Raw genomic sequence first — 18,477 nt, 5'->3', positions numbered from 1 at the left:
GAGGCACCATGAGGACCATTACTGCTCAGATATGTGGTGCAAGGGGCTCTCTTGGGACATCTGTGTCCAATAGCCACATGCGAAGAATACTGAAGATCCATCAGAGTGATCCTGTATATTCAGAAATGGTGAATGATATATGATGATGGTGAATGTTATGTCTGGGGCTGGGCACTGTGCCCTGTTCTTTGACATGGTACTATTTTCATATCATAAGTTTATCACATTATTTTTGAATGGCAATCCATTTCTGTGAAAGAGCCCTCACATGGGAAAAATAAAAACATCCTATAATGTAGTTTATCTCAATACTTCACATTTTTTTGATTTTTACATACGGAACTATGTTGCATAAATGCTTCTCTGCATCAGAATTACATGGTAAAGTTGCTATATAATGACTTCATCATATCAAAAAAATGTGTGTCTTGGCCCTTAGTTTTGTTAGTAATTTAGCAGTTTCCAAAAATATGTATGGAAATGCAAGGGATTTGAATGAGAAGTGGAGATAAGGCAGAGTCACTTCATCTGTAGTGAAAGAAACTTGCATTTGTGCTGCCCTATATAAAGCAGCCATTTAAAACTGATCTGCCTGAAAACTAGAAGTATTATTTTCTAATCTTCCACCCATTTACTTGGTTTCAGAATATACAGAGTAGCTGAAGTTCTGCATTTACTTACTGTAGCTGTATTGCCTGACCTTGTTTGAACAGAATTTAGATTGCAGACACATTTTGTAAAATATAGTTTGAGTATAAAATGTTTATTTAAGGATACTTGTTTTTTTCTCTGTTGTGATTCTATTGTATTGATGCAAGGATATTAAAGTTGTTTTTATGAGAGTTGAAACATGGTAGCCCATCCCTAATGGGATTGAACCCATTCACATTGGGCAGTGGATTGGGGCCCAAGTGGAGGGCAGTGAACAGATGCCTCCCAATTTGCTGCTCCAGAGAGAGCCGGCTTCCTTACCAGCCTCTCCCTCTGCACAGTTCTTTAATCAAAGCAGGAAATGCAGGGCACACTCCAGGTGCTCCCTGCATTGCATGCTTTGTGTTAAAGAGCCCACACAGAGGGAGGAGTGAGATTGCTGCAGTCCCATTCTTGGAGTGTAGCAATCTATTCTGTCATCTTCCTCCACCCGGTGCTTTAAAAGAGCATGCTGGGGGGGGGGGAGAGCAATGTTACTCTTTACTCCGAGCAGGCTTTTTAACCAAAGGAGGAAATGCAGAATCCTTGCATGCTTTGCATTTCCTGCTTTGAATCAGGAGTCCTTGCAGAAGCAGGAGCTAGGTAAAGGAGGTGGCAGAGATAGTACGGGGGGGGGGCAGTGGAAGTATGTGCTGTCACAGGCAGCCCAATAGCTTCAGCCAACCTTGAGTTGAACGGTCTTTCACTTTTTTGTGTTCAGTGCCTTTTTTTTAACCTAGATATTCTCCTGTCTTTCAGATTCAGCTTTCTTCACTGGCCGCTGTGCTGAAATCTATGCTAAAGGGCAGAGTATCGGAAGCCTAGGCGTCCTCCATCCTGATGTGATCACAAAGTTTGAGCTCACTGTGCCTTGTTCTGCTTTAGAAATCACCATTGAACCTTTCTTGTGAAGATCTTACAGCAACATCCCTCCTTGGTCCATGCAGTTCTGCACCCAGGCCTGGTGGTTATCATCAGGAATTCCTCCTTCCTTTTTAAAGAACTATTATAATCGTTGAAAGAAATGCTCCTTCAGTGCAATAAGGTAACATGCAAATATGGCTCTTCTTAGTGATTGAGCCACCAATCTGTTAGTAGATGCTCATTGTGTATTACCAGAAATATATTTATAGAGCATTTGATCTGTTCTTCAGAAGGTTCCAGAGGTTGAACGTCTGACTAACTGATTACAGCTGCATAACAGGAATTTCATTCTTATTGCATGAAATAAGGTAAATTAGGTAAATGTTGAACAAATGTGAGCAGAACCAAGGAACTGAGCTTTCCATATATGAGCTCAGCAATGGCTAAAAAAGAGCAGGTAGAGAAAATGTATGAACTTCATGCGAATGATGGCAGCTTTGTATCCAAGATTTCTATAGAAGTTAGCAGTCACATGAAAAACTGTTTCAACTGAAAAAGAAGGGGTCAAAATAAAACTGCAGTTTCTGTATTTACTTAGGACCTGAGCTTAAATCCAAAGGACTGTGTTCCATATGCACTGAGCCATTAGAGTTTGATGAAAGGAGGACTGTGCTTCAGGCTAAGCAAACTTCCAAACACAAGGCAGCTTCAGAGGCTCTTCATACACAACCAGTGAAGTCACTGTTCCTAATAATGGGAGAAACCTGCTATATACTTGCTTAAGCTGTTCCATGTGACTAAAGGGGCTCTTTAGAGTACAGCCATGATGCCAGTCCCTTCCAAGGGGCTAAATAGACTTAAAATAGAAAGAAATCAAAATGATTTTGGCATGTATTTAAAGCTCCAATGAAAAGCTCTGCGTCCTGCTGTTCATATTTGGATAGAACAAAACCTCAGCTTGGATCCAGCAAGAGCAAAGCATGTTACATGGCTGTAACTGAGCTAAGATTGTGGAAACTAGCCTGCTGTAGCTCCTCCTTTCACATCTCTTCTGCTATAGATAGCTATTCTTATCTGACAGAGGGCACCTAATGTCTCACAGGCTGGAAGCACTGAGCCTAGAAAGTTGAACTATTTGTATTTATTTCTCAGATTTGTATAACACCTTTCCAATGAGTGCAGAATAATGTGCATAGTTCCTTCCCTCCTTTTGTCCTCACAACAACCCTATGAGGTAGGTTAGGCTGAGAAATAGTGACTGTCCCAAGGTTCCCCCCAGAAGCTGCATGGCAGAGCAGGGATTTGAAACTTGGTCTTCAGGTCCAAGTTCAACACCAGAACCACTGCATTATCCTGACCTCTCAGGTAGGTACTGACTTATCTGCAGATGCGCCAAAGAAGTAAACCTGGAAATGGAAAATGAAATTATACTCCTAAATTCTTTAGTTGTGCCTCTTCACATTATAAACAAGCCCTACTAATCTTATGATCCAGTAGTATGAATGAATGGCTGGGCCCTGTGCTGCAGTAGCATTTCTCCTTTTGAAGTTGTTTACAGTTCTGCTATTGTAATGTTGCAACTAAGTGATGGGTAGACACAGGCAGCTTTGCATTCAAAATTTCCCCATGTATTTGGTTCCCCTAAACACTAGTTGGCCTCTGATTCTGAAGGACAGGTGATCTGAAGTGTGATCACTTTTTACATAAAGCCAGCCTTTCCAACATGTTTTTAAACTTTGGTTTCCCTTCTGTGTTGCATCATTCCATACAAGTGTGATGTTAATTAATTTAAGCAAATATAGATAAACTTTTGTACCTGTGATATCATTCATTTAGCCACAGGGAAGGCCAACTAGTTCCTCTTGTGCAATACTATAGATCGGTGTTTTTCAGCCAGTGCTACAGGTACCACCAATGGTGCTTGACGTGGTGTTTGGTAGTACTCATGGGGCCTCTGGACACCTGCCACATGGCAGCAAGACTAGGAATGTGACACAGCAAACAGCAGTAGGAGGCTTGGCTCAGTGAGCAGAGTTCCAAAGCATGCTTTTCCATGCTTGGAAAAGCCCTCCTGTCCACCCTGAGCTTCTTACTGCTGTTTGTTGCATTGCAGCTGACCTCCCAACCCAGAAGTAACTGATGATGATGTCACAGAGGAGGACAAACATTCAGAAACACTGCTGTAGATAAGGCAGAAGGTAACTAACTCCTGTGTTCTAGCTGCAACTTCATGTAGTAGAGCCCAGACTTTGCACACCAAAGGCTGCAGATTCAGTGCCTGATACCTACACAAAAGGAGCAAGAATTATCTTTTTGAAAACCTGAATCTGATGCCATGTGGCTCTGCTGTTAGTGCCTCTACAAGAGGATGGCTTAGACAGTCAGAAGTCTCCGGAGGGTTCAAAGTTTCAAAAACTTGGAATGGGGGGTGGAGTGAGAGAGGATCCAAGGATTTTTAGCACAGGCTTGAAGAGAGACTCTTATAGTTTCAGGGTTTCTAGCTTGACCAATTTCCTGTCACATAAGTGAAAATGTGAAACACTCAAAATTAGTTCAAAACTAAGTTCCTGGTGTTTATAATAAACTTGCAAATAAAGATGCATGACAAAATACTTTAATAAAAATAGTTTTTGAAAACATTTAAAGTTTGGATAAAGCCAGAGCTAACCACTTTTCTGAAAACTGTTTACATATTTCACAACGTACAGTAAAGTACAAAATAGTTTCTATAAAAAATAGAAACTATGCCAGTTGTAATTTATACATCCAGACATATAGTTGTGTTCATAAAACAGAATAAGACAGTTGCAGTTTGGAAAAGCAGTCAGTGAAAGAACACAGTTAATCTTGAAGCAATTGGTAAACTGGACACACAATTTCCATCAGAGGAGAAAATGAGACATTTCCAGAAACTACCAGACGGTTAACTACAGATCTCTCCTCCCCCCACCATCCGCTGATTGGAAAGAGAAATTATAAATGGCTGGGAAAGAATCACCAGGTGTGGAAAGGATTCATTATCTCCCATCTTTTCCCCTGAAACACAGTTCATGTCAACATTAGGAGAGGAATTGGGGGTCAGAGATCCAATCTTTACCATGTGTACAGCATCTAGATCTGTCCTAAAGAAGTGCTGCTGTGATAAAAGAAGTCCTCTATGGACATCAGGTATTTCACCTTCACATATTCCCTGTGTTGCAGAACAGGCTTTTTAACTCAAATGTACCCTACAAGTGCTCTCCCCCAAATGCACAGGGAGAGATACAAGCCCCTCAGCCCTGTTTTTTACTTCGTTTTTCTGATGCAAGACCAAGGGTGAGTGGGGGATTTAGTACAAAAAAAAATTGTATCCCATCTTCCTAAAAATGCCCATAAGTTAAAACCTACTATAATATTAAAGCTTCCACCTTCCTAAGCAATTCTTATGGTGGTTTTTTATGTCAGCATTTCTAGTTCCTAGTTCTGATGATCTGCTGTATTTGCTCCACTATAAGTTATCTTTGCACAGCAGCCACACAACAATTATGAACATGCTTAAAGTGGATAAGATCCCTTGAGGCATTTAAGCACCCTGCCCACAGCTTGCATGAAGGAGGGTTTCAGAACTCAGATGTACAGAAGTTTTTGTCAAAAAAGTTGCCAGCAAGAAATGGCAAGAGCTGTTTCACAATCCTTGCCTGAAGCTTTCAGCTGCAATAGGAAACATACATGTTGGCACCAAAGACAGACAAGAAGGTTGAGTAGCCTTACTAGTTTTTGCTTTAAAACAAACTTGAATCCAAGTTACATAATTACATTTGCACTTTATCATTTAATCCACCTGACGGCTTTTTTCAGTAGTTCAGAAGTCACAGCAGCTGTCACTGTCTAACAATTTGGGCAATGCTATAAGAGTGACAGCTGCTACAAAATGCCAAAAGACAACATCAGTGCACAGCCTGAGGAGCTAACAATATTGCAGCACCAACTACACAGTTCCAAGGCTCAAGTGTCAGTGCTGTGAAACAGTCAGAATGGTCTCTAGCCAGTCACTTGCAGGAAAGACTAAAGCCAGGGCAGTTCACAGCTTGTCCAAGGACACATAGGAACTGTAGGGGGCAGGGTGTCACTGCACTACTTGCTCCTCTTAGTCAAGCCACAGCAATCCTGCTACAGAAGAATGTCAAGGAAAGAGATCATATAGATGCAAGGAAATATCTGCTGATTTGCATTAGCCATGTGGTTTTTTTTTTAAGTTTTACATTTTAAGTGGGTTTTCCTTAGAAATATTCTGGGATGGGGTGTTTAGGGGGAAATTGTCTGTACCCTGGCTTTGTGCCGGCCCTTTTCTAAATTGGTGCTGCTGCATAGTTAGATAAAAACAAATTTGCTTCTTTGATATTACAGTAGCGATGTAATACCTAAATGATCTCCATAAAAACAGCCAGTTTGGTAGTTGCAGAAAGTGCTCAGGGAGAAGCCACATGATCGTAATACAAAATAATCAGCATGCCACAAGAGACTCCTTGCATGTCAACTCGCAGAACACATGATGTGAATTCCTGGAGAAGCAAGAAACTCCACACAGCCCCTGCTCCTGGAAAGCGTTACCAAAACAAGAGGAAGAAAACAGCATGCGGGAACTGTAATATCTGTATTAGGTCCAAATCCACCTGCCACTGCATCATAGAGGAGCGTTATGAACGTAACATTGATTTAACTCACCCCCACTAGTGAATTTAGTGGACACAGGAGTTTGTTTCCTAGAAATGAATTGAGTGTTCAAATCATCTTGCCCTATTGGCTTTGAATCATTGCTTTTGCCATCCTCTGGCTGTCCAACTGCAAGACCAATATAAGTTTGTTCCTTTGATTCACTGGTTCCCAAGCTGTGGTCTGTGGAGACCCTGAGAAGTGATCCACGAGGACTCACTCATGGGGGAGGGGGGTGGCAGAAAGAATAGCCGTTGATCACTTCCAGTGTCTCACCAAGCCAGTGCTTCCCCGCGGACCACCAGAGGGGGCAGAGAATGGACCGGTCGCAGTCAGGACTGCATGTGGTCCACAACAATTCAACTTTTTGCCTCAGTGGTCCACAGGCTCCTAAAGGTTGGGAACCACTGCTTTAAATGCAGCAGTTTTTTGCCCTATACCAGTGGTCTCCAAAGTGGAGACCACTGTGTGTCAGTAAACCAGTCCCTGGTGCGGATGGCGCTAACTGTTCTGCCCAGAGGCCTCTCTTTGGTGCGTCAGATCACCCCCTACCTTCACCAGCCAGCCACACATGCCCAGAAATCTGGGCACAAAGCCAGCTGGGGCGAAAGATCCTGGAAATGCAAAACAAGTGCAAAGGTCGGGGGGGGGGCGCGTTGCTCTGCAGCACAAACAGTAAGTGTAGTTCATGCGGCAGAGGGATTCAACAGTGCGCTAGATCCAACCCCTGGGTCAGAGTCTGGAGAGCCATGCCGTATACCTTGGGCCATTTCTCACCTTACTCCCAACTTTCATACTATATGCTTGTAAAGAGCTTTGCTTGTTTAGTTCATGTAAAAAACAAAATAATAAAAAGAGGATATCGACAAGCTCGCTGTAGGAATTCCTTCTGTTGCATTAATCTTGTGGAATCTCGCTCATAGGTACTGCTTGGTTTTGAATATGGGGAACTCCATGAAACTCACAGAAAATGGGAGGGAAGAGCAGAGCTTACTTGTACAGCAACTCGGATCTCTTGTCCCCATAGTGTACCAGATCACTAGTTAAATTGCATGTTTTGCTGAAAGACAACCATAGTCATTGACACAGGAGCAGCTTCTTGTAATCTAGTCTTCTTGGTTAGATTGCAGCAGACAAAAATATTGTTTATTAGCACTAAAGAAACTCCTTTTGGATCTTCTACAGAGTGACATTTTAGGCCAGTGTGGAAAAGCACAACACTTTCTTTTGTTCAAGTCTTTACCACTGCCTACGTTTTGATTGCATCTCAGAACCTGGGCTCTCCTTTAAAAATGCACAGCTTCTTCTTCTTTAGCATTTGTCCTGTGTGGTGGCGGGGTCCGCTATTTTGGATCAGAGTCCGCTTTCTCTCAATTGCAGGCTTGGTCTGGGTGTAGGCGGGCTATTTTTTTCTTTAAAAATGCACAGGACTCAATTTAAACCCAAGAATTTATACAGCAATGGTACAAGTACTGTAGCACTAAAGCCAATGGAAGTATAGGTGATGAACTTATAGGGCACTTCAATTTCAATTTGCTGGATGCCTTCAAGATCATTGATAGAAACCTTGTACAATGAACACAGTGCTTTGAGAGTTACGCTTTTGATGAGCTGCCGTACGACTAAGAGAACACCAATTCCCACCAAAATCTTTTCAAATATCACCCAGAGCATTCTACCTGTGATTGAAGGAATACTGTGTGCAACGACATCAGTTGAATGGTCTGTGTAGAAGGCTGTTATCCAGACACCTATCACTGATCCAGCCCCAGCCCCTAGAATAGTGGTGGTGTCTGCCCTAGTAGGGCTATAATGATCCAGTTTGGGGTAGTTGTAGCACAAGAGAAGGGGCACAATGATGCAGACCACAGGGCACCATGGACCGGTTAACAGCAGGTGATCAATGACATCCCATGCAGGAAAAATAAGAGCAGTCAATATGGCAGCAATCAGACTGCCAACAATCACATCCTGAAAGATTCAAAAAGAAAACACAAGTGTTAGATGTAAAGTGCATTCCCCCAGAAACTGGGGGGGGGGGCACGACCCTCTTCTGAACTTTAATACATTTCCATCACTTAGAAGTGTATTCAATGAAATGGCTTTAAAGTATTTGAAATAACAAATATGTTGCTTAATATATTTGGCTGTGAAGCATTAACAAGTACAGCAAGTCCTCACTTAAAGTTATTGATGCGGGTCTTAGAAACTGCAACTTTAAGAAAGACAACTTCTAATGAAACCAATTTTACCATTGCCTACTTGATATACATAAACAAGAGTTACATTCCTACAGACATCAAACTTCTAAAGACCCAAAACACTTCTAATATTAAGCACTGAAACAAACGTGAGCTTTCTAGACCAGAGAAAACTTTCTGGACTTCTGACACGGGGAGAACATGCAAACTCCAAATAGCAGCCCCAGCCAGGAATCAGGTTTTTTTTCTCATCAGCTTGTAACAAAATGACTTAAAACAACTTTTAAGTGAGGACTTGCTGTAGTTGCAAGGACATATTGTAAAAGTGAGTATGTTTTAAAGCTTTACAAGATGCAGGCTTAGATGTGGTAAGAACAGGTACAAAGGTGAAACTGCACATTCATATAATATGCAGTTTGGCCCTTTAGCGCATATGCAAAATGGCATCCATTATCTCACTCCAGTTTATATCAAATATAAGATGACACTGCATTGTCTGCTGACTCAGGGCCCAATCCTGCAGCCCTAAGGTAAGGGAACAAATGTTCCTTTACCTTGAGGAACCCTCTGTGAGTGCCCCCCCCAGGGTGCAGTGCATGCCCCACTGGCACGGCTGCATCAGCACTGGAAAGTTGGATAGAATTGGGCCCTTACTCACATAGAAAGATCTCCATTGTTGGGGTACTTGCCCAATGCTTCTAGTACATGCATATTCCAAGTTCTAGAACAGTCTGAAAGGGACATTTTTACATATCTCCCTTGAAGCCTGTAACTTGCAAACAAGCTCCACACATGACCAGCTAAGCCTCACTCCAGCACAGAAGTGGGTAACTATTGCTGTTCACACTCCTCACGGAGGGGGCCTTTATGCTGTAGCAGTGCACCTGCTTTGCATGCAGAAGATCACAGGTTGACTTTCCGGCTGGGAGAGCTGCTGTCAGTAAGTCAGTATTGGTAATACCAAGTCAGATGGAACAATGGTCTGACCTGGGATGTGTACATCCATCCTTGAACTGAAGGAAGAGGGATTTGGAAGCACAGCCAAACCATCTATTGAGGTAGGTGGAATATGGGCTGCATTTATGTCTGCTGTGTAAGATTGTGAACCATGCCTGTGCACATATATTCCCCCGGTAAATGTTTTCTCATTAGTAATGGAAGGTTCCTGTTAAGCGCTGCTTGCCTTCTTAGTGATCCTTGAAGGGCAACGAAACTATCTGTGTTTCCTACAAGAAAACATCTAATCCAATGAAGCAATGAACAGGAACACATTCAAGGCAAATTTAAACAATAGGTTTCTTGGAACACTATCTTTCCCCACCCATAACCCCACACTTTAATGCAGTCATTTCTAGGAGATTTAAGTTTCCTTTGTCCACTTTGTACAAGAATGTCAAGCAAAAGATTAAGGAAGAAGCCACCACAAAGATAGGAGTGCTGTACAAAGGGTTTCACAGTCATGCCACCCCCTAGTTCAGCACAGATGTCGTTGTTGTTGTTGTTGTTGTTGTTGTTGTTATTATTATTATTATTATTATTATTATTATTATTATTATTATTATTTTATTAATTTGTACCCTGCCTTTTTGCCCAACGGACACACAACAAAGAAGGGAAAGAAACCTCCAACATAAGATATGAATAAATATGCTCAAAAGAAGATGAATGGCAGAAGATTTATTGCCACTACATTTTTAATTAATTTTCCCAAGATATGAAAAATGTCTCACAAAACAGTAATTTAATCTTTTTAAAAGGGGGGATTTTTTTCCCCATTAAAGTAGCTTTGTTCTTTAAAGAAAGTCAACAACAGCCTCTTCTCTCCATCATCTGAATTTAGAAAAGTTTTATTATCATGGAATACCAAGACAAATATGCAGAAAATTTTTACTGGTTGACTCTGGGTCACTAGTTAAATCTAGACTAGAGACATCCTCTCAGGTCACTGTTTGGATCCGCTAAGTTGAGAGGAGGTCAGGACATTTGGATGATAAACAAGCACCAAACGTGGCCTTACACACAACTGTAACCATTCAGGATATTTGCATTATGAAATCAGTAGGAGGTAGTATGAAAACTGATGCATACCACTTCTAAGTACACAAATCATATGAATGCATCAGTAAACAAACAAAAAACCCAGCTGACTTATTTTGGGTTTGTAAATGGTAGAGGTGGCTTTGCTAGTGGAATTCTATCAAGATGGCTGCAAGTTCTCAACACTAGAACATGTAGAAGATTTCCACTCTACTTAGAACACAGTGAGCCCTCACTATTTAGAGTCAGAGTATCTCTTTAGAACAAGGGTGTCAAACACAGCAGTGTTGCTTCTGCCAAGGCATCACTTCACAGAGCACCCCTCAGTTGCTGAGCTGTGAAGTGATGTCTCAGCAAGGTGGTCAAACTCTTCCATATCTTGAAAATATGATCAAGATCTGCGTATCTTCTCTTCTGTCACTTACAGCTAATAAGTTCCTAAGTGAGAGAAAAGTGCTTTTTTCCAACCTCCATCTGCTTAATGATGAGGTCTTAATGAAGTACTTAATGCTGAATGAAGTACTAGACTTCAAGGCTAAACTGTGCAAAGTGTTAATCTCTACCATCAAATGCAAACCAAATGCTGACCCAAAATGACACTTTTTAAAATGTAAAGTTTATGGACTAATTGGGGTATTTGGATTTAATAGACTTTCAGCATTAAGGGACACCCTTTCTCCCATTAGTCAATCAAATTGGTGGTTCACTGTTCAGATATTGAGGGCTATTTTTAAGTTTGTATAATGTTCTATGAGGACAGAAATTGCACACTACCAACAAGCACATCAACCAGCCATGGCAGCCCTTCCCAATTCCCCAAAGTATCTGGTGACCCTGGCTAAAGAAAGAACAAGGACCGTACCCACTTGCTGAGCCGGAGACATACAATAGCTAGTTCTACCAGTAAGGATTTACACTCAAGGGGAGCCGTTTATAGACAACTGGCAACACCTACAGAACTGTTATTGGGGTGAAGTGTGGAGGCATCAGGGAGAAAAGATACTATTTTAAGATTTGGGATGTTCATGCATGGAGTGTTGTTATATGTACAGCTTTGGTGTGGGGTAGACAGGACATAGAGATAAATAGAATGGGTAGTGCTGAGAGCATTGCTGTGTGCTATTGGAGGGAGGGCTCTATCATAACATTTAGATATTATTGCTTCTAGCATTTGCCTATTATGCACATCCAGTCATATTCTGAACATCCACTATAAACCCATGGTTATGATGTCAGCCAGTATACAAGGAGTAACTTACCAGCACCGTGTGCATTCCTGTATAAATTCTGCTGAGGCCTACCATGGTTGAAAACAGCAAGGCTCCCATCATTCCTAGCCCAAATGAGTACTGCAAAAAAAGGGGGGAAGGAGAGGGTTTAACCATTCATAGCAATTATATGTCATTTGTGATCAAGTAGGCCCAGAAACTTACTAGTGCCCAGGTTTTATATATGACCTGACCTCTTATATCAGATCAATTCTTAAATACTAGAACTATATGAATTATAAATATAAATATATATTTGTATCCTGCCTTTTTTCCATTGTGGAACTCAATGTGGCAACCACCGTCCAAGAACTGACCAAACCTAGACCAGCTTAGCTTCAGCAAGATGGCTGCACCATGTCCCCTCAGATCATACTCTCTAAGAACACTATTTTACACAGCCTACAATGAAAAATCTAATAAGGTTGTATTCATGCTGTCTTCAGAACAATTCCTCAACCCAGAATCTGTGGAAAGAATGAAAACTTCAGTGTTCAATGTCAAATTTGGGCCTAACAATGCCAACAATCAGAATGTTACGCTGTATTTTAGAGACACACACATTCAAAATCAGAGGATAGATCTCCAAAATGAATGAGGAACAGGACACCCCTAGTTTTCTGTAATTGAGCCAGTACTGTTTCACTTATTAATCAACAACTGGGGGAAGACATTGAAGGCAACCAACTTTGCAGCTGCCACCAAAACATTCAAGAAGGTAAAAGCTGAAGCTGATTGGGAAGAGTTACAAAGGAATCTCTCCTGGGTGGATGACTGGGGATGAGAATGGCAGATGTGACCCAATGTGCTTAGTGATACACGCTGAGGCAAAATATTAAATGTCACATATTGGGGGAAGGCGAGCCTTTGCCCCAGTTACTGCTGACAAGCTTTTAACAGTTGATAAATATCCAGCAATGAAATCTTACAGCGACAAGTTGACTGAAAGAATTCAGGACCCAATCCAGAGACTTGCACGCCAGCTTACCACTGGCACACACTTGCAAATGCTGTGCGGCATGTCTGCATCCATGGGTCCAGTGCCAGAGCTAGCCCAGTACAAGCCTATGCTAGGCCAGCTCTGGTGCTGAGCCCACAGTCCACCACTTGGCAGTTCGCTTGAACCACTGGGCAGTGGAGAAATGAGTAGGGACATGGGGGGAGTCAGGGAGGAGGCATGGCAGGGGAGGGAGCAGGTCGGGACCGGTGAATCTCAGCTCCACCAGATCCTGAGCCCCTTGTCAGGCCTTGTGGCCTGACACGGGACTCCTTGATTCTGCAGTAGCTCAAGAGCTGCCACAGAATCAAGTAGCACTGTTGCAGGGCTACTTCCCTTACCTGGGGGAAGGGGACAAAAGTCCCCTTCCCCCAAGGAGCTGCCATGGGCTGCCTGGCATGTGTTGGATACTGCGGTAGCCATTTTGTTGTCGCAACAGCCTCTCATGCCATGCAGCTCAGGATTGGGCTGCCCATTCCTGAAAAAGGTGATATATCTAGTATCAGAAATTATCAGGAAAAGGATTAGATCAGTGCTTCCCAATCTTCAGGATCCTGTGACACTGCTATGCGCTACAAATGCAACACGTGGCTCCTGGAAGTGAGTAGCTATAATGTCAACTGGCCAGTTACTTCTGTGTTTGGAGACCATGCGGAACACTACAAATGGAGGCAAAAGGTTCAGGGCTGGGTGGAGGGTCTTTCCCAGCCCATGAAAATTTATTTATTGTGCAGGATTTTTATCCTGACTTTCTCCCAACCACATGCAGAAGCTTGGCCCACCGGGCTCTTACCTCCATTTGTAATGTCCTGCACGGTCTTTCTGCCAGTCAGCTGGTGGCCCACAATGGCCCAGTAAGTGCCTCATGATGCCCCAGGGCATCATGACACATAGTTTGGGAACCTTTGGGTTAGACAAAAGAGATCATGATACCATTCAATTGATGGGACACTACCAGGAATGTGGGTCTAGTGGCATATTGCCTTTAAGCAATTGCGAAGGTTGTTAGCTTTGAGTTCTGAGGGAAGCAGAACCACAGCTTACAAGTTGGTTCAGGGAGCAGGTGTAGATTGCTGAGGCAGCAGAATCAGCAGGCACCTGGGACTGACACACCCTGGGTGTGACCAAGCCAGCACTGATTGGCTAAGCTAACTACATAAGGTTAGTCTGCTGGAGCTTCCAGTACAGCAGTAGGAGTGTAGTAGGAGACTACTGAACTGCTGCCAGTAACTTGGGAGGCTGGATGTGAGTATATACATGTTGTTACTGACCACGGAATGAACTTTGACTGTGTATCTTGGAAAACTGATTTGGATTTGTTGTTTATGGACTGACTGCTCATTGTGCTGACTAGGACTGTTTACTGATTACTCTACCTGTGATAACCCTTGCTCTGAAATATAGCCACTGCATTCAAAGAACTTTGCTGGTATATGCTGTTTTGTGTGCCTGCTCATCCAAGGTTCCATACAACTCTTTACCAGACAAAGGGTTGCAACTCTAACAAAGGTAATGTGGGGCAAAAGCATTTGGGTCATGGCAAATGAACAGATGGTCAGAATTGCCATTGTGTGATAAGATCACCTGGGTAGAGTCTGTCTAAAGGTAGTGGGGAAGGAAAAAAAGAAATGGGGCAAGGAAGATAAACTGGGCCTTGCAGTTCCTAGAGCAACTCCTAATGTCATGATAGTAGAATTGAATTCCTTTCATGTCCAATGGTTTAGGGTGAGTGATAAACAGTCATTCCTACCTTGTACTGGTTCACAGTCGTAACAACAAAAGTGAAGGAGATGGCTGTTGCCGCCATTGCATGTGTGGATGGCATGCCGTATTCTGCAGTGGTTCTTTTTTCTAGCTTTACAACAGGTGGTGTAAAAGGGCGAGGCCACTTCAGAAGGTCCTTCGAGACTTGGCCAATATACATAACCAGCTGGAAAAAGACAATAGATTTCAGAGGGATTGCCAAGACAAACTTAATATCCCACTCAATCCTACCTAGTTTGATTCTCAAAATTTGGCAAAGCCTGATGTTCTGATGCAATACTAGAGGTCAGCCTCAATTCTTAATTTTTATTACATTAGCAATAATAATCCTGCTTTTCTTCCAAAGAATTCAGCATATCGCAGCATATATGGTTTCCCCTTTATCTTCACAATCGCCCTGTGAGGTAGGTTTGGTTGAGAAATGATGACTGGTCCAAAGTCACCCAGGGTGCTTTGGGGCTGGCAGGGATTGAAATCTGGGTTTTTCCAGGACAAGTCAGCACTCTGATTAGATGAGCTTTATTTTTCATATTTTTATGCTGCCCTTCCTCCAAGGAGCTCAGGTTGGTATACATGGTTCCTTCCTCCCTTTGTCTTTACAACAACCTTGTCAGGTGGGTTAGGTTGAGAGATAGATGACGGGCCCAAGGTTACCCAGAAAGCTTTATGGCAGTGCAGGGATTTGAACCTAGATCTTCCAGGCCTAAGCCAACAGCACAACCACTACAACATCCTGGCTTTCAAATTTTAAAAAGCATAAAATTATATGGAATTTCTTTCAAGATACTTTCTGCACTTTTGTATCTACCTCTCTAGCTTTCCTGAAGTTAGAAAGCCCTGAAAATCTTGCATTTTCTGCTAGAAGCAACTTTTCAAGCTTAAATTGAAACTCTTATCTAAGCGGAAAAGCATCTGCTTTGCAAACTGCAGCCCAGGCGTCTCCGGAATGGGCAGAGAAAAGATTCCTATCTGAAACCTTGGAAAGTCTCTGCTAATTAGTGTTGACAATACTGAGCTAGGTGGACCAATGAACTGACTCAGAATGAGATGCTTCCTACATCAAGTTTTATTTGAAAAAAAAATTCCACAAAGTTGTCAAGGAAAATAGCACACGTGACGGTGCCAAACCAAAGAAAAACACAGCACCGAGTTAGACTGCAGTCTGTCCACAAGTCATTTCTCCCTAATACAGCCTCACTTGCACAACCAGTGATGGCCATAGAACTATTCAAGGAGTCTCTTGAATTTAGCTGCTTTGTGCTTGGTGGGCTTTGCTGTAAGAATCACTTGTTACAGAATTGCTGGGATTCCTTTGATGACAATGGCACACATTTAGCACTGGGGGATAGTGCCTGTAGGAACTAGGTCACCAGGGCAAGATAACAGCAGAGGATAAACTAGGCCTTTCATCATCCATTCACATCTGGAGACTTGGGGAGAAGGGATGGACATTTGTTGTGAATGCTCCACTGTCATCACTTCTCACATACCTGCAGAACACTTTGACCATGGGTTTTACCCAACAAAAAGGGACTGTTCTTGTTCAAGTTTTCTGCAGTTCTGTTCTGAAGACAAGCTGAAAATGTGCATCATGCTTAATATCATGGTCCAGGGTCTCTCTGACCGTTGTTATACACTCCCGGCCTTAACATTCCCAGGCTGCAATCCTAACCACACTTTCCTGAGAGTAAGCCCCACTAAACAAAATAGGACTTACTTCTGAGTAGACCTGGTTAGGATTGTGCCCCCAGTGAGTCAGAAATGGATGTTCTCCATTTAGTTCTTCTCTCAAGGGCCTCAACATTCCCTGAAAGAGCAGGCCACGGTTCCCAGGCAAAAGCCAAATGTCAAGTACAAGTTCCTGCACACATTTACCTGACTGGTCAAACACACCGAACAAGTGGGTGTATGAAGCTTCTGAACTAACTGCACTCCAGTAGTCCCTGCCCCCCTAGTCCTTCAGCCAAGGGGAAGCTGAAGGCCTATGGCTAACACCTCAGCTCTACCAAGCAGTGCTCCTCAAGCTCCAAGATACTGGTTCATTCCAGTAGTAGATTGCCTAGGCTGGATTTAGAGGAATCCCAGTTCCTTTGTACTCACACAAACAGATGAGAATACATGCATGAAGGAAGGAGAAACAGGAGACTACAGTCCAATGGACAGTGCAGGAAACAAAGGGATTCAACATGGAGGTGCTAAACTGAAGAAGCAAGAAACATGAAGGTGACAAACCCAAAGCATCACATGTTTCTACTTTGCCAACACAGATATAGGTTGAAAACACAGAAAGGAAGATCAGTTTCTAGTTCAGATGCACATGAAGGTGCTTGAGAACCCAATCCTATCCAACTTTCCAGTGCCAATGCAGCTGCACCAATGGGACGTGTGCTGCATCCTGTGGTGGGGGGACAGTCATGGAGGCCTCCTCAAAGTAATGTTTGTTCTCTTACCTTGGGGCTGCACCAATGCTGGAAGTCTGGATAGTATTGGGCCCTAAGTCTCATTAGCTCATGGAATTATGGATTCCATGGAATTCCATGGAATTCGCTCATGGAATTTCGCAGATGATTAAAATCTGCCATTTGTCCTAGTTAACAGGGGCATACAGTATACAAAATGAGAATGCACCCTGAAAGAGATGCCACAAAACTGCTTCAAACATGCATTCAGACCACAGACACACTTTTTCCAGTTTTGAAGAAAGTAAGCTACTGTATTATAGAAGCATAATTGCCTTTTATCAGTGCAAACACAACAGCAACAGTACTGAAACAGTCGTGAAAAGTGATCACTATTACTGTATAAACACTCCTCTGTTAAGAGTGGTGCAGGTGTAAAAACTGCAGAAATGAGATCCCTTCCAAGAGGCACTTCCACGTTAGTTCTGAACACTGCACTCTTTCCACAGGGCACGATAATGGAAAGTTAAGTCACGTCTAGACACATCATCTTGGGAAGTGTGTTATCTTCCTAGTGACGTACCCAGGCATGACAGAGTGGATGCCAAGGTTCACTGCAACCACTGACATCTACACCCCTTCCTGTAGTTCCATATAGCAGGGGTCTCTGAACACCAACAAGGGGACTACATATGGTCCTCCAGAAGATTTGATCCAGCCCATGGCATGGCATGGCATGGGGAAGCTCGGCCACTCTGGACCAAACAACCTGCTGATGGGCCAAGTACACAGGGTCATGCACGGGGAGATGCTTCCACTGTAAAGGCTTTCCTGAAAATTGCCTCAGAAGGCTTTGTGCCTGAAGGGATTCCCTTGGAAAGTGAGCTCTCCTATGTTAAGTGTGTGTGTGGGGGGGGGGGGGGGAGAGAGAGAGAGAGGCAAACAGCAAGAGTAACTTCAGCCTGATCCTTAATCATAACACACCCTTTGGAAAACTGAGAGAAGGCATTCCAGATACCCTGATCAGACTAGCCAATCAGTTCCATCTATCCAACACTTACTGAAAGCATGTTTTCTCTTTACAATCTATCAGATTTCTCCTAACTTATTACTCACCTGTTCCCCAACTCTCTATCCCTCCAAAACATTAATTCTCCCCCCCCTTCTGTCTCTAATGTAGTTATTTTTTTAAATTTATTTTTATTTACCAGCCCTAGACACTATGTTAGATATACGATACAGCCCTGGTGCCAAAATGGAAACCCCTTTAGGAACAAATGAAACTATCTAAAGTAGCTTCAGAAGGATGCCAAGAGACTTGAAGGTACAGAGAAAGGAAGGGAAGAAGTTGGGGGTACATGTGGTGTTTCCATCTATCCTACCTGTTGCACAGCAAGGGAAAGCAACATCGTGGCTGTGAACAGCTGGCCAGAAAAAATGGTATCACCAGGAATACATTGGTTTCTTGGACCACAGCTGATACCACGAAGGACTCCTGGTAAGAAATGGTTTGCATCTCATGAGGACTGGGAGGAATGTATTCCATGTGAATTTTGAAAGCCACA

General features: G+C 42.8%; 2 protein-coding genes across 2 annotated transcripts in view; one reads left to right on the top strand and one right to left on the bottom strand.

Annotated features, from left to right (window-relative positions):
• The window catches only part of FARSB (phenylalanyl-tRNA synthetase subunit beta), a 43,269-nt gene extending 36,168 nt beyond the window's left edge, over window positions 1–7,101 (top strand). The window contains exon 17 of the mRNA XM_066620521.1: window positions 1,450–7,101. Coding sequence (XP_066476618.1) covers window positions 1,450–1,601 — 152 coding nt within the window. The 3' untranslated portion in view covers window positions 1,602–7,101. The remainder of the gene's footprint in view (window positions 1–1,449) is intronic.
• A 576-nt stretch (window positions 7,102–7,677) lies between these two features.
• The window catches only part of SGPP2 (sphingosine-1-phosphate phosphatase 2), a 45,303-nt gene continuing 34,503 nt past the window's right edge, over window positions 7,678–18,477 (bottom strand). The window contains exons 4-6 of the mRNA XM_066622237.1: window positions 14,500–14,679; window positions 11,744–11,833; window positions 7,678–8,217 (exon numbers count right to left, since the gene is read on the bottom strand). Coding sequence (XP_066478334.1) covers window positions 7,678–8,217; window positions 11,744–11,833; window positions 14,500–14,679 — 810 coding nt within the window. The remainder of the gene's footprint in view (window positions 8,218–11,743; window positions 11,834–14,499; window positions 14,680–18,477) is intronic.

Source organism: Tiliqua scincoides, chromosome 3 (genome assembly GCF_035046505.1).
Source record: "Tiliqua scincoides isolate rTilSci1 chromosome 3, rTilSci1.hap2, whole genome shotgun sequence".
Classification (NCBI taxonomy): domain Eukaryota; kingdom Metazoa; phylum Chordata; class Lepidosauria; order Squamata; family Scincidae; genus Tiliqua; species Tiliqua scincoides.
The sequence above is the reverse complement of the archived record's forward strand: the minus strand, read 5'-3'. Positions and strand labels throughout refer to the sequence as shown.